Genomic DNA, 27380 nt, shown 5'->3' on the forward strand with positions numbered 1-27380 from the left:
AAGTTCTCCCACTTGGAAATCATGGAGGGGTCTGAAATTGTCATCGTAGGTGCATGTCCACTGTGAGAGACATAATCTAAAAAAAAAATCCAGAAATCACAATGTATGATTTTTTAACTATTTATTTGTATGATACAGCTGCAAATAAGTATTTGAACACCTGAGAAAATCAATGTTAATATTTGGTACAGTAGCCATTGTTTGCAATTACAGAGGTCAAACGTTTCCTGTAGTTTTTCACCAGGTTTGCACACACTGCAGGAGGGATTTTGACCCCACCGGGTACCACTCATCTCCACTACAAATAGGAAAAAGAGGCTACAATTTGCAAGAGCTCACCAAAATTGGACAGTTGAAGACTGGAAAAATGTTGCCTGGTGTGATGAGTCTCGATTTCTGTTGAGACATTCAGATGGTAGAGTCAGAATTTGATCCATCATGCCTTGTTACCACTGTGCAGGCTGGTGGTGGTGGTGTAATGGTGTGGGGGATGTTTTCTTGGCACACTTTAGGCCCCTTAGTGCCAATTGGGCATCGCTTAAATGCCACGGCCTACATTGTTTCTGACCATGTCCATCCCTTTATGGCCACCATGTACCCATCCTCTGATGGCTACTTCCAGCAGGATAATGCACCATGTCACAAAGCTCAAATCATTTCAAATTGGTTTCTTGAACATGACAATGAGTTCACTGTACTAAAATGGCCCCCACAGTCACCAGATCTCATCCCAATAGAGCATCTTTGGGATGTGGTGGAACGGGAGCTTCGTGCCCTGGATGTGCATCCCACAAATCTCCATCAACTGCAAGATGCTATCCTATCAATAAGGGCCGACATTTCTAAAGAATGCTTTCAGCACCTTGTTGAATCAATGCCACGTAGAATTAAGGCAGTTCTGAAGGCGAAAGGGGGTCAAACACAGTATTAGTATGGTGTTCCTAATAATCCTTTAGGTGAGTGTATATATGTTGTATATACTAGTATACTATATATATATATATATATACTGTATATACTAATATACTATATATACTATATATATATAGTATATACTAATATCTATATATACACACTGTATATACTAATATACTATATATACTATATATATATATATTGTATATACTAATATCTATATATACACACTGTATATACTAATATACTATATATATACACTAATATACTATATATATATATATATATATATATATATACTGTATATTGTATATACTAATATCTATATATACACACTGTATATACTAATATACTATATATACTATATATATATATATTGTATATACTAATATCTATATATACACACTGTATATACTAATATACTATATATACTATATATATATTGTATATACTAATATCTATATATACACACTGTATATACTAATATACTATATATATACACTAATATACTATATATATATATATATATATATATATACTGTATATTGTATATACTAATATCTATATATACACACTGTATATACTAATATACTATATATATATATATATATATATATATATATATATATATATATATATATACAGGTGAAACTCGAAAAATTAGAATATCGTGCAAAAGTTCATTAATTTCAGTAATTCAACTTAAAAGGTGAAACTAATATATTATATAGACTCATTACAAGCAAAGTAAGATATTTCAAGCCTTTATTTGATATAATTTTGATGATTATGGCTTACAGCTTATGAAAACCCCAAATTCAGAATCTCAGAAAATTAGAATATTACATGAAATCAATAAAAAAAAGGATTTTAAATACAGAAATGTCGGCCCTCTGAAAAGTATAATCATGCATATGTACTCAGTACTTGGTTTGGGCCCCTTTTGCATTAATTACTGCCTCAATGCGGCGTGGCATGGATGCTATCAGCCTGTGGCACTGCTGAGGTGTTATGGAAGACCAAGATGCTTCAATAGCGGCCTTCAGCTCTTCTGCATTGTTTGGTCTCATGTCTCTCATCTTTCTCTTGGCAATGCCCCATAGATTCTCTATGGGGTTCAGGTCAGGCGAGTTTGCTGGCCAATCAAGCACAGTAATACCATGGTCATTGAACCAGGTTTTGGTACTTTTGGCAGTGTGGGCAGGTGCCAAGTCCTGCTGGAAAATGAAGTCAGCATCTCCATAAAGCTTGTCTGCTGAAGGAAGCATGAAGTGCTCTAAAATGTCCCGGTAGACGGCTGCGCTGACTCTGGACTTAATAAAGCACAGTGGACCAACACCAGCCGATGACATGGCTCCCCAAACCAACACAGACTGTGGAAACATCACACTGGACTTCAAGCATCTTGGATTGTGTGCCTCTCCATTCTTCCTCCAGACTCTGGGACCTTGGTTTCCAAATGAGATGCAAAATTTGCTCTCATCAGAAAAGAGGACTTTGGACCACTGAGCAACAGACCAGTTCTTTTTTCTTTAGCCCAGGTAAGACGTTTGACATTTGAAGCCCATGTCCAGGACCCGTCTGTGTGTGGTGGCTCTTGATGCAGTAACTCCAGCCTCAGTCCACTCCTTGTGAAGCTCCCCACACATTTGAATGGCCTTTTCCTGACAATCCTCTCCAGGCTACGGTCATCCCTGCTGCTTGTGCACCTTTTTCTTCCACACTTTTCCCTTCCACTTAACTTTCTATTAATGTGCTTTGATACAGCACTTTGAGAACATCCAACTTCTTTTGCAATTACCTTTTGAGGCTTTCCCTCCTTGTGGAGGGTGTCAATGATGGTTTTCTGCACAACTGTCAGGTCAGCAGTCTTCCACATGATTGTGAATTCAACTGAACCAGACTGAGAGACCATTTAAAGGCTCAGGAACCCTTTGCAGGTGTTTAGCTGATTAGAGTGTGACACTTTGAGCCTACAATACTGAACCTTTTCACAATATTCTAATTTTCTGAGATTCTGAATTTGGGGTTTTCATAAGCTGAAGGCCATAATCATCAAAATTATATCAAATAAAGGCTTGAAATATCTTACTTTGCTTGTAATGAGTCTATATAATATATTAGTTTCACCTTTTAAGTTGAATTACTGAAATTAATGAACTTTTGCACGATATTCTAATTTTTCGAGTTTCACCTGTATATATATTGTATATACTAAAATCTATATATACATACTGTATATACTAATATACTATACATATACTGTATATACTAATATACTATATATATATATTGTATATACTAATATCTATATATACACACTGTATATACTAATATACTATATATACTATATATATATATTGTATATACTAATATATTATATATATATGTTGTATATACTAGTATATTATATATATATATATATATATATATATATATATATATATATATATATATATATATATATATATACTGTATATACTAATATACTATATATATATGTTGTATATACTAGTATCTATATATATATACACACTGTATATACTAATATACTATATATATATGTTGTATATACTAGTATACTCTATATATATGTTGTATATACTAGTATACTATATATATATGTTGTATATACTAGTATACTATATATATATATATATATATATATATACTGTATATACTAATATACTATATATATGTTGTATATACTAGTATACTATATATATATATATATATATATATATATATATATATATATATATATATATATATATTGTATATACTAATATCTATATATACACACTGTATATACTATATATATATATATATATATATATATATATATATATATATATATATATATATATATACTATATATACTAATATACTATATATATATATGTTGTATATACTATATATATATATATATATATATATATATATACTGTATATACTAATATACTATATATATATATATATATATATATATATATATATATATATGTATATACTAATATACTATATATATATATGTTGTATATACTAGTATATTATATATATATATATTATATATATATATATACTGTATATACTAATATACTATATATATATATATATATTGTATATACTAATATCTATATATACACACTGTATATACTAATATACTATATATATATGTTGTATATACTAGTATACTATATATACACACACTGTATATACTAATATACTATATATACACACTGTATATATGTGTATATGACGGAAATAGGGTCAGTTTTTATTTCATGTTGACTTTAACAGGTTAATAGGGTGATAGTCCTTTATATTTCTTAGATGGGCAAGAGGGACATACAAATAAAAAAGGCAATTATTTCATTTATTAGCAAGTACTTTTTCCCCCCTCGAGAAAGGTCACATCATACACTTCCATTCATCAAACCCAAGTTCTTCATATTCACTTTCAAGATTGGACCTTAATAAAGGACTTAAAAGTATCAAAATAGGAACAATATGAAAATAACAATCACCCGTTCTCCAGTCTGTTGTTTGTCTGGGTAGTAAGACAGGAGTCAATGTTAATAGTGTTGTAAGTTTTAAAATAAAAAACCATCAGGAAAGAAAATATGCTAGAGCCATTAGATTTCTTACATTAGTTACAGATGGACATTCTGAAAGATTCATTTCTGGTGTGTTTATGGTACAAATAAGGTATCTGGTATTACTCTCATAAACTAAATAGCTATTTTACAAAAGTTTCAATAACATTTATAGTGGCACTCCATGGCAGTTTCACAAGAGGTTCATACCAATCGATAACCGGATTAAATAATATTCTAAAGTATACACGTAAAGAAGTGTTAATATCCTTTTAATGCAAACAGATATACCGCAATATCAAAAGGGAGGAGTCTAACTGTCTAATGTCCCAGTATCTGTAGCTGAAAGGGAGGTAAGGTCCATTTTAATATCGTAACCGTGTGGTTTCCTTCGACTAGAAACTTCAATATAACTCATAATTCAGACATTCATATTCCAGCTTGTTCGCATCATGGCTAACATTTGAGTCTGATTCTCATCCAGATGAAAGCATACAGAGGTTGTAAATGGATACTTGAATTGTCTTTTTGCTTTGCAAAGTGGACATCCATCATTTGCTCATTGTTTTACCGTTTGACTGTCTGGGAGGAGTGAATCTGAAACAAGAGTCTGTCAGCTCGTGTACTTTACTTTTGATATCTGTGATGTGGCTGTTATTGTGGGCGCTGAGGAGACCACTGGAGTCATGGCAGCGTTATGGCTGCTGACAAACATGGGATCCAAACAAGCCACCTTGGCAGCGAAGAACGCATGGATGCAGTGGAGAACCGCAAAGAGGTTGGAGAACTCCAGTTCCTGGACGTCACATGTAGACATGCAAACAAAGAAATATTCATGACTTAAGTGAATCTGTGCCCAGATGGCACATGCACATTTCCAACATGTCTGAGCGTTTCATCTGGAAAGCATCACATGCGAATTTGTGTGTATCTGATAAACACATCTAACAGGGACCAGACAATTATTTAACATGTATGTTTATTATGTTATGAATTATTCACTGCTACTTTTCTATTTCATATTGATTTTATTTTATTATTAAGAGCAATAATCTTGCTAAGATTGAGAATGTATTCATATTTATTAATGATACAAAAATATTAAATAAATAATAAATGTAATAATATAAAATGATTTATTTTACTGTAATATTTTATTATTATTTATATACTTCATTTTTATACAATAACAATATTATTATTTTATTATTGTAATGTAATTAATTGAAATAGTTGACATAAATGGATAACACATTGTGTGCTTGTATATTGTTAGAAAAAAAAATCCAACAAAGACAAAAAAAAACCAATAAATAAATGCCCCTCAAAATCAATTCCAGGTGGGAAATCTTGTCCCTTAATATAATTGTTCATTTTTGTCACTGGCCTATGGGGTACAAATTAATAAAATGTTAATCTAAATCCCTTAAAATCTACCTAATTAGCTTTTCTTTTTACCTGCTTCATAAAACGTATATTTTCCTGTGGCAAGGTTGTGATTTTATATCTTTTTTAATATGTTGTTAGAAATTAACAAGGTTGCTACACAGAGTATTATATAAGCATTCCTGGTAGCATTGCATAAATTCATAAAGGAATGTAATACATACTGAAAAGGATGAAAACATGTTTCCATTTTTCATATAATACTAAGTACACTAAAATGCTATAAAGCCCAGTGTTAAAACAAAACTTAAAAAAGAAAAAGAGCACATTTACCTTCGCTTCAATAAGTTTCGTATCCTGATTCTGGAACAGAAATTTGATTTTACTCTTGCCGTCATCTGATGATCCTTTAAGCTGAGAGAATTTATGTCGCCACAGCACCGCCTACAATGAGGTTTAAATTATGATTATTTATAACTCTACACACAAGAAAAAGTGGCTGAATGTTATTACTCAGATAAAATTCACCATCCCAATATTCCAATTTTGAAAATGTTTTCATGACATTTTTTTTTATTATTTAATTATCCTCAAAGATAATCTCATTAGATTCACATTGATGTAAAACAGTAAATGTTTTCATTATTTTATTTAGCAAAAATGAAAGGCAGTATAACAAATATTACCATGATGTAAACACTTTTTAAAAAATGTAAAAAATGTCCAAGCGGGGGGTATTTCTCCCTATTTCGTGGTAGCCGCACAAGAGTAATTCACTATAGAAACAGCGATGTCCTCTGCCATTTTTAAACAGGGTATCCAATGTGGAAACTCGGTACGTGCCTAGAGCTCTGTAATCAAACAGTGCTTCGTGTCTCTCAGCTGCAATGAGCCTTAATCCTGAAATTGTTAATTTAAAGCCGTTTAAAACAATGTCCTAGCTTAAGTAATGCAGTGGTAATACGAGCGATCACGGAGTGGTGTTCTATGTAAACAATGACTAACGGATTCACTTCACGTGAATCTTCAAATATATATATTTGAGAACCGGAACTAACTGTTGTATATATACAACAGTTAGTTCCGGTTCTCAAATCTGATTGGATGAGAGACGTTCCATGAGCACTGATGGTCTGACAGCATCAGCACTCGTGATGCGTCACTGTGTGTATCACTCCGCTTGTGTTCTTGCTGTTCTAAACTAAAGTGTATATATATATATATATATATATATATATATATATATATATATATATATATATATATATATATATATATATATATTATAAAAATATTTTTTGTGAAATAAATATTGTTGACAGGTTTTTGTGAAAATTCACCCAAATATGCATTTCTGTTGTTATAATTTTTCAAGTCAACTATTGGCTAGGCTCACCTTTGACGCGGCGTCGAAACACACGAACCCCATGCTGAAATCGATGGTGAGTCCCATGAGATGGCTTTCCACAATGCAAGCGTATGTTTTACACTGAAACAGGAAACACTTGGCAGCGTTAATAAGACGAGGAAAATGAGCAGAAACAAACATCTACATCTCTTAAGTGTTTAATTAGTAAATTAAGCGTTGTACATAATTATCTGGGGAGATAAATAAACAGAAGCAATTTTTTGGCACAAACCATGGTCAGGTTTTTGCCGCATTTGTTTGGTTTAGTGGGACAAATTGGCAGCGATTTTATTGGCGCTACCCAGTTGCCTATTAATGTGGAACAGTTTAAATATTCTTCAGCAGGACATTGCCCAGGTTTCATCTTCCTAAATTAATCTATGGAATATCCTGCACATGCATGCTGTTCTTGAAATATACATAATCAGATCTGATTCATAAATATAGGGAAGACCAGGGAGAGTTGTCAGTCTTTTTACTCCGGTGAATATTTCTCAGGGTAGGTTTATTTTTGAAAGCCAATTTCTGTAGTGACACATACCTTAAAGTCTAGGCTTCAAAAAAAGTGTCTGAACATTTGCACCAATATTTCTTAAGAAGAAATATACAGTTAATTGGGCATGTTGGGCAAAAATGTTAACATTAAAACAAATATGAAGCACAAAACAGTTCATGAAAAAGCTACACTTGAAAAGTAACATATGAAGAGGATATAAATGTAATAATTTGTCCTGAATGTAATGACTATTGGTCATGAACATAATAAAGGCCCTTAAATGTGATCGTATTTGGTCCTTATTGTATGCCAGGAGGGTGATTGTTCAATTTAAGGTAGTTTATGTTTGTGTTTGTAGATATGCACTGGTTTTTTGTATGCTGATGATAGTTAGTAACGTGATGCAAGTATAGTTGATTAAGGTAAATAGAGCAGTTATTTACTTTGCATTCAGTTCAGTATGGTTTAATGGCAAATGGTCTTCATTAAAGAAGTTCTTTATCATTTTAATAAGATAAATATATGGGGTTATACATTTCTAAACAATACATTTTTATTGGTAAAATGTTCACATTTATAAAGTGCACTAATCGTTAATCACCACACTGAACATCTCACTAGTCATTCATTAATAAATGGCCAGTTGGAGCTGTAAACACTATAACTGATAAATGGTTAATTGGTCTAAAATGTAAAAACAATTCATCATACATTTAGGAGCACAAAGAATTACATTCTAGGTCTTTATTACATTTATTAAAACTTTATATAGGACCAATAATATTACACTTAGGGACTATATTACATTTAGGACCAATAGATGGTAAATGGTAAATGGTCTGCACTTATATAGCGCCTTTTTAACCTTAGAGGTTACCAAAGCGCTTTACACTGTGACCCATTCACACACACACATTCACACACTCATACACCAATGGCGGCAGAGCTGCCATGCAAGGTGCTAGACTTGCCATTAGGAGCAACTTGGAGTTCAGTGTCTTGACCAAGGACACTTCGGCATGTGGAGTCATGTGGGCCGGGAATCGAACCACCGACCCTGCAATTAGCTCCCGACCTGCTCTACCACCTGATCATTTAGGACCACATTCAGGGCCTTTACTTAATTTAGGGCTATTTATTACATTAAGGACCAAAGGTTATTACATTTAGGGCCTTTGTTACATGTAGGACCATTATTACATTTAGGGCTTTTATTATATTTTGAACCAATAGTTACTACATGTAGGGCCTTTTTTACATTTAGGATCAATAAATATTACATTTAGTGCAGTTATTACATTTACAATCAATAGTTATTAAACTTGAGGCCTTTATTTAATTTAGGGCCATTTACTACATTAAGGACCCCAAGTTATTACATGTAGGGCCTTTTTTTACATTTAGGATCAATAGATATTAAATTTATGGCCTTTATTAGATTTATGATCAATAGTTATTCAATTTATGGCCTTTATTACATTTAGAACCACATTTTTATTACATTTGGGATCAATAGATATTACATTTAGGGCAGTTATTACATTTACGATCAATAGTTATTACACGTAAGGCCTTTATTACATTTAGAACCAAATGTTTAATACATTTAGGGACTTTATTACATTTAGTACCACATTTTTATTACATTCAGGGCCTTTATTTAATTTAGGGCCATTTATTACATTAAGGACCACAAGTTATTACATTTAGGGCCTTTGTTACATGTAGGACCAATTAATGCCTTTGGGCCCACAACAGACCCATGCCTGGATGGTGTTCTTATTGTGTTCAATCATTTACCCAACAATTATAGTAAAAATATGATGATATGATGAAGTCTGGAGCATAGAATTCACCAAAAATCAATCTAATTTCAGACAGTTATGAACTAGAGTTTAAAAAATCGACATAGATAACCACTGCTACAGAAAATATATATTGGTGTAATTGGACTTTTGACTCAAAACCTTACAGGTAGTGAAATCTAGCCCTTGTGACAACTTCCCAAAGTGACAACTAGCCCCAGTTTAACCTATGCCATGTGGATTGCTTTGCTTCAGCTTTAAATCTACAATTACTACAACACTAATGTCTCAAAACAAAAGTGAGGTAATGAACAATGTGTTTCTTTCTCTAAGCAAGTACTGAATCACAAATCAGATTTAAACTCTCATTGGCACGGCCCACATCACTCGGAGGTTGTTCCATACAGATGGCAGCCAACTTTGTCTGGCAGGTGCAGTTTTATTTGCCACAATCAGATCTGTGCCGTTTCCGTTTGCCGTGCCAAAAAGACGTGCATGAGCAAGCTAGCCTTAACATCTCCACTGACATTCCTTCATTTCATTTCACCGATTTTGATTAGATTTCACTCACATTCATTTTATTTCACTGTGTTTCATTTAGTTCCTCTGAGTCAAACTTAATTATGCTGAGTTTGAATGAAGTTAACTTAAGTGAAGCAGACGCTGGGGGTTTCAGTACCTGTATTCGCTCCACTTCAAAGAATGTCGCCATCTGAAACGCTTTCTCCCAGTGAAGCAGCTCACATTCGAGCTCCACGCTGAAGAAGATGTCCTCTCCAGAGTCCGTCTGAACGCTGAAGCAGTGCTTTCGTTTGTCTACTAGCTCATTGTCCTGAAGGAAATAATATATTATAGATATATATATTATTCGTTTTTTTTCCGCCAGCTCTGCATGAGAGAGCGAATTGGATTACTCCCTCGGCCAATGTGACAAATATAGCATTTTGTGATGCTACAATGCTACTTGTTGGAAAATGTATCATGTTACTGGAAAAGCAACACTATTGTGAAAATAGCTTAACCACTGTCACGCAACTGAGTAGTGTCGCTAGTTTTATTTAACTCCTCCCCAACACTGTTGCAGTCTCAATTATATTCTTGTCCCTAAATATGGCCCAGGTTCCAGCTTCAGTGTAAGTCTATGGAATATTTTCAGCTGTTTTGGTAATGGTAAATGGTCTGCACTTATATAGTGCCATTTTTTTAACCTTAGTGGTATTCAAAGCGCTTTAAACTGTGTCCCATTCACCCATTCACACACACATTCATACACCAATGGCGGCGGAGCTGCCATGCAAGGCACTAGCCTGCCTTTGGGAGCAAATTGGGGTTCAGTGTCTTGACCAAGGACACTTCGGCATGTGGAGTCATGTGGGCCGGGAATCGAACCGCCAACCCTGCGATTAGCGGCCGACCCGCTCTACCACCTGAGCAAAAGCCGTTTTCTCAATCGCCAGGCAAAAATTGTCAAAACAATCTCCGACTCCGAAAATAGCACACTTCGCCTAAACTAGTTGAACATTTTTAGGGTCTCATTCATGTCTGTAGTACAAGCAGTGTGGGACGAGTCACATGCCAAAGTTGAATACTCTTTTTAAAGCTTCCTTCAAATCTGTAACCATAATTATGAGCAATAGTAATAGCGATGTCTTTCATCAACTAAACATACAAAACAACCATCACAAAACAAGGACCATGGTATATTTTGAAGCATAGGTTAGCATCTGACACAATCACTGAAATATGGTACCACCACAGCACTTTTGGTAAGGGTTGCTGGAAACAGATGTTTCAAGTACTTTAACTCATACCTTAAGAATCTTAAACATGATCTCAAAGACAGTAAAGCTCTTCTCCGCTCTGGTCCAGTCCCAGGTAGTGACCTAAAGGAGATGAGATTACCGTGAATCCTCAAAAAGGTCACAGATAGGACGTTATACAACTCAGTCAGTGAACACATAATTGGCTCTGGGTCATGTCCGTAAAGGGATGAATCAAATGCTACATGAAGTAAACGATGTCCTGCTCAAAGATGAAAACAAAAAACTTGAGAGAACTTGTAAACAAGAATGAGTCACGCACAGAATCGGCAGTAACCTTTAATACCCAAAGGCCAGTGAAGATGGATTGGGAACTCCGGAGTGTTTACTGTTCAGACTCAAGTATCTCACAGCGGACTTTTGAAATGTCAGGATACCAGTCAAAAACTGTGCTAGAATAAACAGATGCATTGACATGGACATTGAGAGATCATCAAAAGAACTCCTTGAGGCTTGTAAGAAGACATACAGATACACTGTTTGGCAGCAGTGCATCAATTTCTTCTATTCATTGACCATTCATCAGTTATTCCTTGCTGAAAAGACCAGCTAAAGCTCCCTTCACATGCTATCGGGATTGTATCATGAATACCAGTTAATGACTACGAAGTAGCACATGAATGCCTCCTCAAATCGTAGTTATGACTGGGAATAAATAAATAATTTGGAAGACCCAACTATTAGTGGTTGACCAATATATCACCAAGGTGGATAAACGGCCGATAGTTGCTATTTTTAAAGGGATAGTTCACCCAAAAGTGAAAATTCTGTCAGCATTTACTCACCCTCATGCCATCCCAGATGTGTATGACTTTCTTTCTTCTGCACAATACAAATGAAGATTTTTAGAAGAATTTCTCAGCTTTGTAAGTCAGAACTTTTGACTCCAATGGTTAAATCAAAATCTTCAGAAGCAATATGATAGGTGTGGGTGAGAAACAGAACAATGTTTAAGATTAATCTCAATTTAACTTAATCTCCAATTTCAGATGGTAAAGTGAAACTAAACAGGCACCACATACGACTTTCAGATGTAAAAGTGAAAGTGGAGATTTAAAGTGAAAAAAGGACTTACATTTTCATCTGTATCTTAACGACACCAATCATATCGCTTCTGGTGATATGGATATAACCACTGGGGTCATATGGATTACTTCTATGTTTCCTTAGTGTGATTTTTAGAGCTAAAAAAAAGGTCTGATCATAATTCACCTGCATTGAATGGACCTACAGAACTGAGATATTCTTCTAAAAATCTTGTATTCTGTAGAAGAAAAAGTCATACACATCTGGGATGGCATGAGAGTGAGTAAATGATGAGATAATTTTCATTTTTGGGTGAACTATCCCTTTAAAGTATCAACATCAGGCAATACATTTTCCTGTTTACCAGATTAGTATTGCAAACCACAACAGCATTGAGAATCGCCTGCTTGCATGTGAAGGAGCCGTATGAGATGTGAATTGAACTGAATTAACATTTTTGACAATATTTACTAAATATCAGACAAAACATTTTAAAAGAAAAGAAATCCTTTTAAAAATATAAGATTTATGTGCATTTTAGATGGGAGAGAGCATCAGTATTATAGTGGTTTTATATCAACCTATCTGCCACCCTGATCTCTAGATTTCAGCATCTGCCAAAAAAACAACGGTTGACCAATACCAAGTATCATTCCCAAGAGTTGGGATGACTCAAAAGCTACAACATGTCAAAGTTACAACATAAGCAACACTTTTCAATATGGCAAACAATACTGTTTCAGTAGAGAAGGGTAATTATTCATTCTGAATTATTTAAGAAATATTCCACGTTCAGTAGTTAAGCTCAGTTAGCAGCATTTGTGGCATAATGTTGATTACCACAAAAAATAAAAAATAATAATAAAAAAAGCAACAATCTAAATTACAGTGAGACACTTACAATGGAAGTGAATGGGACCAATCCATAAACATTAAAATACTCACTGTTTCAAACGTATAGCCACAAGACATAAACATTATGGGTGATAAAATAAAATTGCTTACTAACCTTTCCTGTGTAAAGTTATGCCCAGTTTGTTGCCATAACGATAGACGACATAAAGCTATAATCCCTAGAACCCTCAAATGACAGCGAAAACGATGATTTAAACAACTCCACAGCTTAAATAACACACATGCTTGACAGAAGAATGAATGTAAGTGATTTTAGAACATTATTAGCTTTACAATTCTGCCTTTAAACTCTCCAGAAATTGCCCACATTCACATCCATTGTAAGTGCCTCACTGTAACCTCAATATTTGCTTTATTTAAAGAAAAGGTAATCAACATTATGCCACAAATGCTGTCGAATGAGCTAAACTTGTGTTGAACCCAGAATATCATTCTAATAAATCATAAAGGTAGTTTAAAAGTCAAATTTGATTACCCAATGGTGGAACAGAAAAAAAGAGCTTTTGTAATTGTTCATTGTGGATTAAGTTGCTTTAGTTCGGTCACTTCCATATTTTGATTACGACTTTAATGCATGCCATGTCATAATAAGTAATGCCCAAATCAGACTGTTGGAGCTTCCCAGATGCACTTAAAGCAGTAACAGCCTGTGACAGAACACATGCTAGTGATCAGCAATGCTAGTCTTTTCAGCAAGGTTCTCCAAGTTAACACTTGGTTATTCCATGAACTGGCTTTAAATTAATGTGTGAACTGCAATGTTCTTGATTCATGTCAAATTTTCTTTTTCAAAATGCTTTGAAAACCGACACCGACTCACATTTTCTAACCAACCCTTGCCCCTAAGGCAGCATGTCAAGTGTTTATTGCCGGGAGCGGAGAGCACCTGAACAAGCTGGAATAACCTAAGAGAGCCTTTTGGAGTGTTGTAAGAGTTCTCAAATGCAATTGTGCATCTGCGAATCCCATTATACGTTTTCGCATCCTAAACTTTTCATCTTCTTCCAACTCCGCAGTCAAATTACAATTAATGGCAGATTGGATGAAGCTCTTTGATGTCACTTCAGGATAAATGAATGAAGTGCCAACCACTACAACTGCCAAGTGCTGCAATTCGTCATTTGATCAGGACTGTACCATTGGATGTAAAATATGGGGGGAGTCCAAGTGTTAAAGACATTTGTTTATCATTTCATGATGAGTCATTTGTGAGGCTTCCATTTAAATCACACACTTCCAGGATTATCCTTCATGTTTAAATCCAAATTATGCCCCAGAATTATGATGGAGGTGTGTTTAAATTAGTTGCTGATTGCATGTGGAGATTAGATGTTAGTGAATGGAGGTGCTAGAGCCCCAGTTTAAGTGATTTACAGATTTCACTTAACAGATCTGTTAATTTTGAACGGATTAACAGATTTCATAAAGTCGATAATAACTCAAGCAAATAATGTGGATATTAACTGCTCAGTGGTGAAAAAACAACAACTATTCTTTACAGGAATAGTTCACCCCCCAAAAATATATTCTGACATTATTTACTCATCCTCATGTTATTCATAACACATGTGCTTAAAATCTTAAAATCAAACATGACAATAATTGCAATGTCAATGACGATTGGACATAAGAAACATGAGAACCAATGACATCTGATGATATCAATGAGACAAAATGTGAATAACTACTTAATATTTAGTCAGTTATTCACACAAAGCTATCATATGGCTTCAGAAAGTTTGGATTATAGTATATAAATAAAAAATGGTAAATATGGTTTTGTGGAGTTTGACAGACATGGTGACTATGAACTGTAGCTGCATGTAAAAGAGTTGGATGAAGAATCTTCAAAATTCTCCTTTTGTCTTTCACAGAAAAAAATAAAATAATGTAAAAAAAAAGGAAATAAAGATTTTTGTATGAACAATAATGTATATTTTTAGGCGAAATATTCCACAGTTCTTCAGATAAGTAAAATAGCTAACAACTGATGCTCAAATAAAGTTAAAACTGTAGTTAGATTAATTGTTTTTAGATTGTTTAAAGATAAAATTGTACATAGTGTAGAATAAATATATAGTATAAATGCACACATATACAGGATATATATATATATATATATATATATATATATATATATATATATATATATATAGTATAAATGCACACATATACAGTTTATATATATATATAGTACAAATACACATATACAGTATACAATGTATATATATAGTAAGTATATACTATTTATACTGTATAATCACATTAAATTAGCTATTGCAATGAAAGGCTGTTGATGTATCAAATCAAGCTAAACTCACTGGAGGTGCCGAGAATTTAAAGAGAGACGAACCCCTCAAGGCAAGAAACTTTGGTGTGTACATTAGATCCTGAACCGAATCTTGCTCTTTCTCTTCCACCCAGCCCATATATATGATCTGAATGACAGAAGAAGAAAAAACAGAGAGACAGAAATGTCATAGTGAACTCTAATTAGTCTGGGCAGAATCAGCCAAAAGAAACAATTCTCGCTATGCAAAAACAAATCAAACTTTAATCATTGAATTAAGCCCATTCAAAGTTTGATCATTACGAATGTTACAACAAGCTCCCTGCGTAGGGGGTCGCAGACTAAAATTGGACACTCCGGCCAAAGTTCTGTCAGTCAGGGTGAGTGCGTCATGCAGCAGGAAGAAGGGTAGCTGTCATTGTGTGGCTTCATTCATGTGTGCTGACCATGTCACTCACTCCTTAAGGGCTTTATTTGTGTCTCTGCAGGCATTTTGTCACCCTTTTAAAGTCCAATTTACAACTGGGATTCAATCCAGATTGGATGATTCCTTACCTGCTGGTTTACTGGAAAGTTCCTGTTTGTCTTCTTAACCTGCAATAGAATTATAGAGATTTAACATGTACATTAGATTTTTAAGATATTTTTAAAAGGGGCCATATTTCTAAAAATGCTATTTCAAACACCTCATAAATCATAACAAAAAGCCAGTGAAATACTGCAATCTGCTCCACAGACAATGACTGATGACTGACCAAAATAAAGCTCTGCGATGCTCACCGAATGACCTTTATAGTGTCTCAATTATTCAAGAAGCAGATAAAACCCTGGCCAAACATCTTACGTTTTTCTTCTAAACAAAGACACCAGTGTTTATCTAGAGCTCAGGTCCAAGAGTTGCTCCCACTGGGATGCTTTATTCTCAAATAACATTCGTTATAGCTTCATTCATTATAGCTTCATGACCGCCGCCTCACGAATGAGTCTAATAGTGCCATTTGAATGTGAAATGAGGTTCTATTTTCTTCTCAGGAAATGGATTGAAAGCTCATCCAGATGGTCTCGCTGCAGGATAATCCAAACTAAACAGATTTTAAAGAGCAAATTTATCGTATTTCAGAGGATTTGGGGCCAGATACACCCTACACTCAAAAAAGATGTCTGCAAGATGGAAGATGGTGGATTTTTGTAAGGGGACTCTCAAAAGTGACTCTTTATCCTATTGGAATTAAGGGTGAAACCCATCATTGTGCAGGAACTGCCATTTTAATTCCTTAATCTAGTGCAAAGAGGGGATTACAAAACATGGCCTGCCTGGCAAAAATAAAGATTTATGAAAAATAATGCATAATGTCTTGCCGAATTTACCTCCATCATTCATTCACATTCAAATTGAGCTCCCGTTGGTTCAATACACTCTACTGCATGCTCCCAAGAGCCAATGAAGCACTATAAATCTGTGTACATTGCACTGCCATACAGTGGCACAAGGACCTCTCAGTCCAAACGAACAATGAAAGCTTGCGTTGTCGGTGCAATTTATCAAAGAACTACAGTATAGAAGTCACAACATTGGAAAAGAAATAAGGGGGAAACAGGATCAGAAAGGCTAAGATCACACCGCAACTGAATGTAGCCCATATCAGACACAAGTCTGAACAGCTGACACTCATTAACTGACCTGCATGCATATAACACTCTCTGAGAATGAGTATAACAAACACAAGTTCATTATTTTAAAGGGGTTATGAAATGCTATATTACAAAAAATTATTGTATTATCCTCCCTGAGGTCTACTGATAATGTCAGTAAAGTTTATTTGCACAAAAACTATCATAAGTTTAGTAATAAATGATCATTTTCCTCCCTGTCTCTGGTCCTCTGACTGAAACACTCTGTTTTGGCCTCAGCGTCTCCTTTAAACTTATCAATGTAAACACCCACTATTCTGATTGTCTTACATTGTGCAGCCCCTCAAATTCAGCCATATTTGAAACTCCATCAGAAGAGAATAAACATGCTTTCTCCACAAGGTATGTGATCAACGAAATGTATATATCAACGTGTGCAGCTGTCGCTGTGGCACACTGTCTCCGTATTTATATCCGTGTCTCCCGCTGAAAAAATGTAGATGCACTCTACAATATAATATGAAACAGCCTTTCTGTGGGCACCTCACCAATATATATATAATAATTAGGGCTGTCGATTTAATGCGTTAATTCAGTGGGATTAACTTGACTAAAAATAACACGTTAAATAAATTTACGCAATTAATCGCAATGCCGCCCGGACCGTAATATGGAAGATTCCTGAGAAATGCAAACTTGTAGTACAACCTGTTTACTCCAGAGGGCAGTAAGTGAAACTTCAGCTGTGTGGGCAACGTACAATTTATACAGTGAAGAAAAACACATTCGTTACGTTCTTGCGTTCAAAACACTTGATGGAGCGCAAATTTGAATTAAGGGATCTCAAGATGTTTTCTAATTATGAAACTATATTTAACGTGACACAGTGACCTAAACATTTTATGTTTATGACGCAACGCACCCGAGACGCTACACAAGCATGTCTGACGCAGGTGTACATTGACGGATCCTCAAACAAGCCCTCATAATGAATCTCGAACTGATTGACAAATTCACTTGTGAAATGGATTGCTGTGAACTGTATGCCAATGATTGACTTATGATCAATAATATGGTAATAAACAATACATTGTATTCTAAAGCCTGCTTTTGTATTGTCTTATCAATGATTAACTCTTCTGCCACAAGAATGTAATGCACTTTAATTATCTGAATATCTTTTTATTATATTTATATATGTGTGTGTATATATATATATATATATATAATTTGTAAATATTTAAAGATAACTATGTATCATTATTTCATCATTATATATTTGCAAATATTTGTATATGCGATTAATCGGGACACCATGTAATTAATTTGATTAAAAAATGTAATAGATTGACAGCAGCAGCAGCAGCAATAGCAATAATAATAATAATAATAATATATATAAATTCATTTTAAATACATTTTTACAAAATTATAAAATATTTAACATATCAAATATGATTATGTACATTTAATGGTTGTTAAAGTTCACACAAACATGATGTTACATGAGAAATTCAGATTTTATTTCCACACTGTCCTTCCCAAATAAAGGTAAAAAGCCCATAAAATAATAATAAAACAATTTAAATATGATCACTTATGGTTTTGTAGGAAAAGGTCCTACCAATGATAAATTATCACACTTTTACCATGCTGAAACTTTAGTATACTCACATTGTGCTTGGTTAGAGCAGAAATGTTAGTAGCGATTGCCTGCAGCCAGTCAGTGCATTCTCCAGCACCGGGGCACTGAATTACCCCACTGCAAATGCCATCCACCGCAATCACTTGAAAGGCATTTTGCCTGAAGAAATTAAAATATGTGCACACGGGAGACATTATACAAAACACACACACAAAATGAACCTAATTCTCCTTTTCCAATTCCCCTTAATTCAAAGTAATTTAAAAAACAGATTGATTTAATTTAAACCCATTTAAGAGTTTTCAATTGCGTTCCACTTGCCTCATTTCAAAGAACTTAACCTCATCAAAGTTTGCATTTGGTATTAAAGGTCTAATGTGTATAATTTGGGAAAGGCTGTTGAATGATATAACCCGTAAAATACTAATCAAAGAAAATCCTGTGTGACCAGACTACAAACATTTATTATAACGAAGAAGTAGCTCTCAAGACATGTTGGATTTCAGGATGAAAGCAAAAGCAAAATACGTCACATTGGGTTGTGTAATTCTACAAACTACAATAACTACTTTCAAATCTATATAAAAAAGCAAGCAACAAAGCAAAACACCCAAAGCTTTTGCAATTTCTGTGCAGGTCTTGCTCGGCTCACCTGGAAATGTCAGTACCTGGGATGTACTGGGACAGACGTGCGTGCAGGAGGGGGATCAATCGAAGATCTATCCATCTCTTCTCCCAGCGCAGACCGGGAGACATCGGCCAAGACGAGCACGACAGAGTGTCCTGACATAAACACAGAGAACATTAATGATCGACAGACAGACAGATAGACGGACGGATATATGGACAGACAGTTAGATAGATTATAGAAATACAGACGGACGGACGGACGGATATATGGACAGACGGATGGACAGATAGATAGATAGATAGATAGATAGATAGATAGATAGATAGATAGATAGATAGATAGATAGATAGATAGATAGACAGACAGATGGAGAGACGGACAGACAGACAGATAGACAGATAGATAGACAGCTAGACAGATGGAGAGACAGACAGACGGACGGACGGACGGACGGACGGACGGACAGATAGATAGATAGATAGATAGATGGACCGACGGACAGACAGACAGACAGACAGACAGAGAGACGGACGGACGGATGGACAGACAAATAGATACATAGATAGATAGATAGATAGATAGATAGATAGATAGATAGATAGACAGACAGACAGACAGACCGACGGACAGACAGACAGATAGATAGACAGACAGACAGAGAGACAGACAGACAGACAGACAGACAGACAGACAGATAGATAGATAGATAGACAGACAGACAGACAGACAGACAGACAGACAGATAGATAGACAGACAGACAGAGAGAGAGACGGACGGACGGATGGACAGACAAATAGATAGATAGATAAATAGATAGATAGATAGATAGATAGATAGATAGATAGATAGATAGATAGATAGATAGATAGATAGATAGATAGACAGACAGAGAGATGGACGGACGGATGGACAGACAAATAGATAGATAGATAGATAGATAGATAGATAGATAGATAGATAGATAGATAGATAGATAGATAGATAGATAGATAGACAGATAGATAGACAGATAGACAGATAGATTATAGACATACAGACAGACGGACAGATATATGGACGGACAGATATATGGACGGACAGATAGACGGACGGACATATATATGGACGGACAGATATATGGACCGACAGACAGACAGACAGATAGATTCATTTTATTTTGTCGAATAACCTGCATTTGTTTATTTAATTAGTATTTTCAGATGTGTACCGTATTGTTGGGATGGTAGTTCAGGTGTAGACCACTGTCACACAATGGAGATGATGTGCCACTGCTCTGGTCACTGGTTATACCTGAAAAAATACAATTTACATGTAAAAAAATGTCCTTCAGTGTGAACTTTTACTTTACAAGGCTTTAAGATGTTAGTAGTTTAGCTTAGAAAAGTGACGCTCTCCTTTAAAACAGGGGTGTTGATGATTAACCGATGATTGATTTATAGCCATTAAAAATGGGATTAATTAACTAACTTATCAACCGTTGAATGAACCATATCTCATATATTAAGTATATTTGTTAAAATTGTAGTTAAACAGTTTTGCTCCGGTAAATATTTCTCAAGGTAGGTTTATTTTCTAAAGGTCCATTTCTGCATCGCCAAATACTTTAAAGTCTTGGCTACAAAAAAAGCTCTTGAACATTTCCATCGTTATTGCCCAGGAAAAAAGATATTGTTCATTGAACACACATTTGTGACAATGTCTGCTTTTTAAGCCCATATTAAATAGTGGGACAAAAGAATTCATGAAGCAACAAAAATGGTAATATACAAAAGTATCACAACATTGTTTTGGCCAACAAATATAACGAAGTAACTGATATGACATTTAAAAAACATGTGACATAAAAATGTGATAAAATGTGAGAATGTGCCCCGACCTGAGTTTCATGAAAAATACTTTTGTCCTAAGAAAACTATTAAACCTTTCAGTAAAAATCTGCCTTCATAATATAGTTGGCCCATACTGACGTATGCCAGTGTGGTTTCATTCTGTTCACTCATTTATCCAAGAGCTATAACAAAGATATGAAATGAACCATCATTGAGAAAACACACATTTGCGGACTCACAATTGGACTGTTATATCCACATCTTATCATTACTAAAATATAGTCCCTGTGACAACTAACCCCAGTCTCATGTTATATATTATTAAACACATTATCAGTGAAAATCTTGTCTCAGGACACAGACGTACATGAGCAGTCTTCAGAGAGAGGCAGTTTCAGAAAAGCAGGCGTCCTCTTCAAGAAAGACACAGTCAGAGTCACCTCCTCACCGGCATTACGCAGAACCTGTACCTGAAAGAGATGTTTTTACTTGTACATTTTTTTAAAAGATTCATTCATATTCATTTCATGTTTATAAAACAGTCTTGTCAAGAAACAATGAAGGTGAGTCAAAAACACTCTTCTTCTTACTGTCACTTTAGTTGGTGCACGGTACAAAAGTGTACAAACCCCTTCTAAAGTTGTCTGTTAAAGAACATTTTAAAATGAACCTTTAACCCCCCCAAAATGACGGACACATACCGCTTCTTCATGGCGATAGCTCCTCACATTAATGCCGTTTATCTACAGTAATCACAACACAAGAAAAACAATAATAGAGGAAGTGATGAATAGATTCGACTATATCATCCTTTACATGCCTGTGGCAAAATAATATGCAATGGGCTTGTTTTACTTGACCAAAGACAAAGGATATGAAAATTAAGGCTGCAAGCATATTTACATTTACATTTATGCATTTGGCAGACGCTTTTATCCAAAGCGACTTACAGTGCACTTATTACAGGAACAATCCCCCTGGAACATCCTGGAGTTAAGTGCCTTGCTCAAGGACACAATGGTGGTGGCTGTGGGGCTCGAACCAGTGTCCTTCTGATTACCAGATTACCAGTTATGTGCTTAGACCACTACACCACCACCACTCCACATATTCTGTACATATTCTGACAATTGTTCTGGGAATATCATTGCCATTCCTGAGAATTCCCTTATCATTCCCATATCATCAAAAATAGGGGGAAATATCCAGCACTCTAAGAAGAAAAGGTTCCATATAGAACCCCAAAGGGTTCATATTTGGAACCCCTAAACGTTTCTATATATAAACCTGAAGAACCATTTTTTTTCTAAGAGTGTAGGAAATGTAAGCGCGATGTAGTTCTAGCGGGAAGACTAGCAGCTGTACATCATCGCACCATTAGCTGGGTAACTCCTAGCCAATCACATGTAAGCCATTGCTTTATAAGTCTGCTCCCAATCTATCACATTGCTACAACCTCCACCACCCCACCACCACCAGTTGAGTCCCGTCCTGCACGGGGGTAGGCTCCTCGCCCCTGCCTCATGTCTCCGGCAGGATATGACGGTTCCGAGTACAACTTCTTCTGACCGCCAGACGGGGCTTACGCCAAAGAGAGACATTACATTTCTGTTTTATATTCATCAAATAAATATCATCTTAAATTTTACTCAAGTCTGCGAGTCTTCTTGATAGAACTATTAAACGTACAAACTGATACTATGAACAGCTTGAGTCATTTTGAATAAAAGTGTCTGCTAAATGTAAATCTTAAAATATTTTAAAGGGTTCTCAATATGGACATCTGAGCTCATACTTAGTAGAAACACAGAAAAACATAATACCTGTAGAATTCCATCTCCAATAAACAGCAGTCCAGAGAGTTCAGCTGTAAACGTAAAGAAAGAAGTTTAAACCCATAAATAAGCACTTGTTTTTGAGTAAGTGTGGAGGAAGAGAAAATAAACAGTGTACCCTTCTGTTCTTTTGATATTTTAGATATCACAACAGGGATTTTGTGTTCGGCACCACCCTATGAAAAAATAAAGACACAGTTTTTCAAAGTGTCAAAAAATAGAGAGCTGAGTCAAAGCTGTGAACATCAGTGGCATATGAACAAAATCACCTTGATACTCAAACCAAACCCTCCGATTGTTTGCCGTCTGATCGTTACTGTTCTTTCCTGCAAAACAAAATCCAACGCATCAGTATGTTGATGTACATAAGGCATTCTACCTTTCATTTTCATTTCAGTCCATGAAATTGAGAAGGTTCTTAATTAAATTTAATTGCCTCCTTTTCATGTAGATTTCCCGAGGGAAAACGGCACCATGCCAACAATGCTAGTAACTTAATTAAAGAGCCGAGAATACAACATGATCTGTCTGTTACTCTAGTGCAAAACATTGTTTCCACAATGATGCTAATGATAGATGCATCATAATGGTCTACTTCATCAAAAAAGACTTAGCCTTTCTAAGAATCAAAGTTGGAACCCACGAAAGACACACACGAAACAGGATTAAAAATATCAAAAAATAGTTCCGACGCATTGTTTTGATGACGCACTCCAGTGCTGAGAATGTTGACTCAGTCACAACAAAAGGACAAGTTTTCTTTCCTTTAGGCAAGATATTTTGATGGTAACGCCTCCGGGTCATGTTTTTACAAATTTACATAAACCGTGACTGAACCGAAGTAAAACTTTGCAATTAGCAAATTTTGGAGTTAATATATTCTAGATGAAAACAATAAGATATGAATCGCCATTTTTTCACAAATGTAGGCATATTAACGTGTTTTCTAAGAGACCAGGTTGGCATGAACACTTTATTTACCAATCAGGATCCAGGACCGGTGCTATCTGTTCTATAATGTTGATTTTGTAACTCACACTTGAGTAGAACGGTTCTCCAGTAACACAGATGACGTCTTGCTCTTGAATGGTGAGAATATCTTTGGCCAGGTGCAGACGGATATTGAAAGGTTCCTCGTTACCATCTTGCAACAAATAAATCCCAGTCTTTGTCTGAAACAGTCAAAGTCACACAAGCATCTGTAATCCACAGCTGACAAAACCAAGTGAATTAGCCAAGAAATTGATGGGATGATAAATAGTCAGGCATTGTTTCAGGACTGATGTTTCTGTGCAAATTGCAGTGTCTGTCAGAGATTTTTCGGAAAGTTTCCAATCGATCAGGTCGTTGTAGAATATCAGGTACGATTTTAATTCTAGACCATCTGGATTTGGCTATCAAATTGAAGATGTTTTGCTACTCATCCAGTGGCCCCATCAGTTCTCTAATGGTGGATTTAAGATCTTCACACCCACACAATGTCATAATGATCGATGATACTTATTGAATAAGTGACAAAATGTCTAAGATAAATGGATAAAGCCCAGATACTCTTGATTGTAATTCAACTTAATAGATTGACTGCCGGAGACTTAAAAATGGAGTATCAGGTGCAGTTTTATTCTGCATTTAACACCATGGCCTCTTTTTCAGTTGACAAATGTTTGAGAAAAATTATGTAAGAGTGTTGTAATGTACAAGGCCTTTTACTGCCTTATAAAATGAAATTTTGATTAAGGAGATTTTTTCTGCACTAATCCTTTAAAATGAGACCGTTAGGGTGAATTTAAATGGCAGCACTTCACTTCAACAGTCTTCATAAAGCACTTAAACTCAATTTTCTGGTGTAGCAGAACTAAATTTAGAGTAAGGGGTCATTGACAAATAAGTTTGTCCAAGATGATATTAAAAGAAATCTAGTTGAAAAACACTGAACTTTTCTGTCATGAATATCAAGAAGCTTTCTCAAGTTTGTTCTATTTGACCTGAACAAAATGTGGCTTTAAAAAAAAAAAAAAAAAAAAAAAAAAAGAAAAAAGAAGGAAAAAAAATAATGTTTTTGAGAAATAATAATCAAGGATTATTCCAAACTAGTTCTGTAAAAAAAAAAAAAAAAAAGGAATGAGACTTTTTTATTATTATGATGATGATGATGATGATGATGATGATGATGTGTCTGGACAGTAAAACACCACTAGGCACTTTTTTACTTTAACCAAAGAAACCATTAAAATGGCTTTAAACTCAAGAAACTGTAAACAGGTTCATCATAGTAGAAGTGTATTCATGTAATTGTTTAGTGTGAATTGCATTTTGAATGTATTTCCAATAACTTGAAAGGTTCAGACAAAAATGTGTCATTGTCCCGTAAATAACTGCAACTACTTTATTTTGTACACCAACTTCACTTGTGGCCAGTAATACCCAGTAATACAATATTGTGGGCTCTATTGTGTTGTAAGCCAAGTTCCTGTTTGAATAATTGGTACAATGTCAAAAAAATAAAAGTTCTTTATTAGCAGGTATGGTTCCATGAAGAACCTTTAACTTCCAATATCCATTGCACAAAGGGTTCTTTAGAATAGAAAAATCTAAATGATTCCATAACTTCTGTTGCTAGGACACATGGAACACCAGCTGCCCTAATGCTTGATTCTGTTGCCATGGCAATCAAGTGTCAGCCATTTATAGTGTACACTTGAGATTTGCAGTCAAAACACCATACTCTGGCATATATAATGTCCTTTCTACAAGTACAGTTACTATAGTTTGTCTAGTAAGATTGCAACAGGAATGTATTAATTCGACAAATTCATCAATATGAAACACAAAAGGATATTTTAAGAAGAATGTTAGCCTCAGTCACCATTCACTTGCATTGTATGGAAATAAGACTAACATACTGTCTAACATCTCCTTTTGTGTTCCACAGAAGAAGAATAAGCCACATAGGTTTGGAACAACATGTAAATTATGACAGAATGTTTCTTTTTTGGTGAAAATCCTTTACAAAACATGGCTCATCATCGCTTTATAAAAGATGACAGCTGCAGGAAGAAGAATTGCACACTATTTCTGCGCAACGTGTTGAAACATCATGTTTAAAAAAAAAAAGTAAAGCACTGGAGAAATAGATAGGAACACCTCTGTCTACATAAACAAGACTTATTTTCCTCTGAACGCCCAATCTTTGACAAGCTGTCTTTCGTTAGTAAACTTGTGCTCTCTGCATTCAAGTCAGTGATGCATAACTGCATCAATATGCTACACGCCATTTAATGATATATTAATAAGACATACAGATTAGTGGTCGACCTAATGATGCAGATATATAGATATTGAGAGCAGGGTGGCCAATAGTGCTGATGTGATGTCCAAAAGTTTTCGACTACATTGGAAATCTAGGATTCCCCCTATTTAAATCTGGAAATGAATAGAAAGTTTTAGGTTTTTTAACAATTTAAAACAAAGAAAAGATACTATTTAAGAATATTTAAGATTCTACACCATTTGTCACTTATCGTTTTTAGATTTGTGACACTATGTTAATGTCGGACAAAAGGTTAGATTTCCTTGCTTCCATTGAAGCAGGCTAGATTATTAAATCATGCTGAATAACATGGGTCATCAGGATGTGCAAAATCTTGTGAGGTTCATTGATGTCATTAAGAGCGACATAGCAAATCCTAAGAAATTCTAAAATTGATTTTAATGGAACATTTCGGGTTCAGTAAAAGGATTTTTGGCATAATGTTGATTGTCCCTTCTTTTGTTATGCTGATAATATAAATTCTATTAAAGCATATAAAATATATATATTTGTTATTATATAAATTTTATATAACTAAATTTAATAATAAATAATAGAATTACTAAATTGCAATCACTATGGTAATAATGCAATAGTGCATGTTTTGGCGAAAAGGTGGTTTTAGCTTATCTTACACACACACACACATATATATATGTATATATAGTTTACCTTACATACTATATATTCGCATATGATGAACAAAGCATTGACGGTGTTAAAATAATTGATTGTTCTGCACAAAATTATTGCACAACTATATTTAATTGTGTAATTAATTAGGTTTAGTATAAAAGAGAATAGCTTTAAATATTTCAATGTCAGGTAAATTACAAGCAT

The 27380-nt window shown here is 34.6% G+C and overlaps 1 protein-coding gene across 3 annotated transcripts in view; it reads right to left on the reverse strand.

Moving 5' to 3' along the window:
* Positions 1-4284: 4284 nt before the first annotated feature.
* The window catches only part of LOC127635086 (gamma-1-syntrophin-like), a 69674-nt gene continuing 46578 nt past the window's right edge, over positions 4285-27380 (reverse strand). For all 3 annotated transcript variants that reach the window (XM_052114867.1, XM_052114866.1, XM_052114865.1), the window contains exons 4-19: positions 24268-24402; positions 23500-23556; positions 23349-23406; positions 23219-23262; positions 22097-22138; positions 21763-21865; positions 20774-20856; positions 19587-19717; positions 18964-19093; positions 16213-16251; positions 15689-15805; positions 11418-11489; positions 10286-10438; positions 7294-7386; positions 6231-6341; positions 4285-5307 (exon numbers count right to left, since the gene is read on the reverse strand). In XM_052114867.1, the coding sequence (XP_051970827.1) occupies positions 5125-5307; positions 6231-6341; positions 7294-7386; positions 10286-10438; positions 11418-11489; positions 15689-15805; positions 16213-16251; positions 18964-19093; positions 19587-19717; positions 20774-20856; positions 21763-21865; positions 22097-22138; positions 23219-23262; positions 23349-23406; positions 23500-23556; positions 24268-24402 (1551 nt within the window). In that variant the 3' untranslated portion in view covers positions 4285-5124. The remainder of the gene's footprint in view (positions 5308-6230; positions 6342-7293; positions 7387-10285; positions 10439-11417; positions 11490-15688; positions 15806-16212; positions 16252-18963; positions 19094-19586; positions 19718-20773; positions 20857-21762; positions 21866-22096; positions 22139-23218; positions 23263-23348; positions 23407-23499; positions 23557-24267; positions 24403-27380) is intronic.

Source organism: Xyrauchen texanus, chromosome 42 (genome assembly GCF_025860055.1).
Source record: "Xyrauchen texanus isolate HMW12.3.18 chromosome 42, RBS_HiC_50CHRs, whole genome shotgun sequence".
NCBI lineage: Eukaryota > Metazoa > Chordata > Actinopteri > Cypriniformes > Catostomidae > Xyrauchen > Xyrauchen texanus.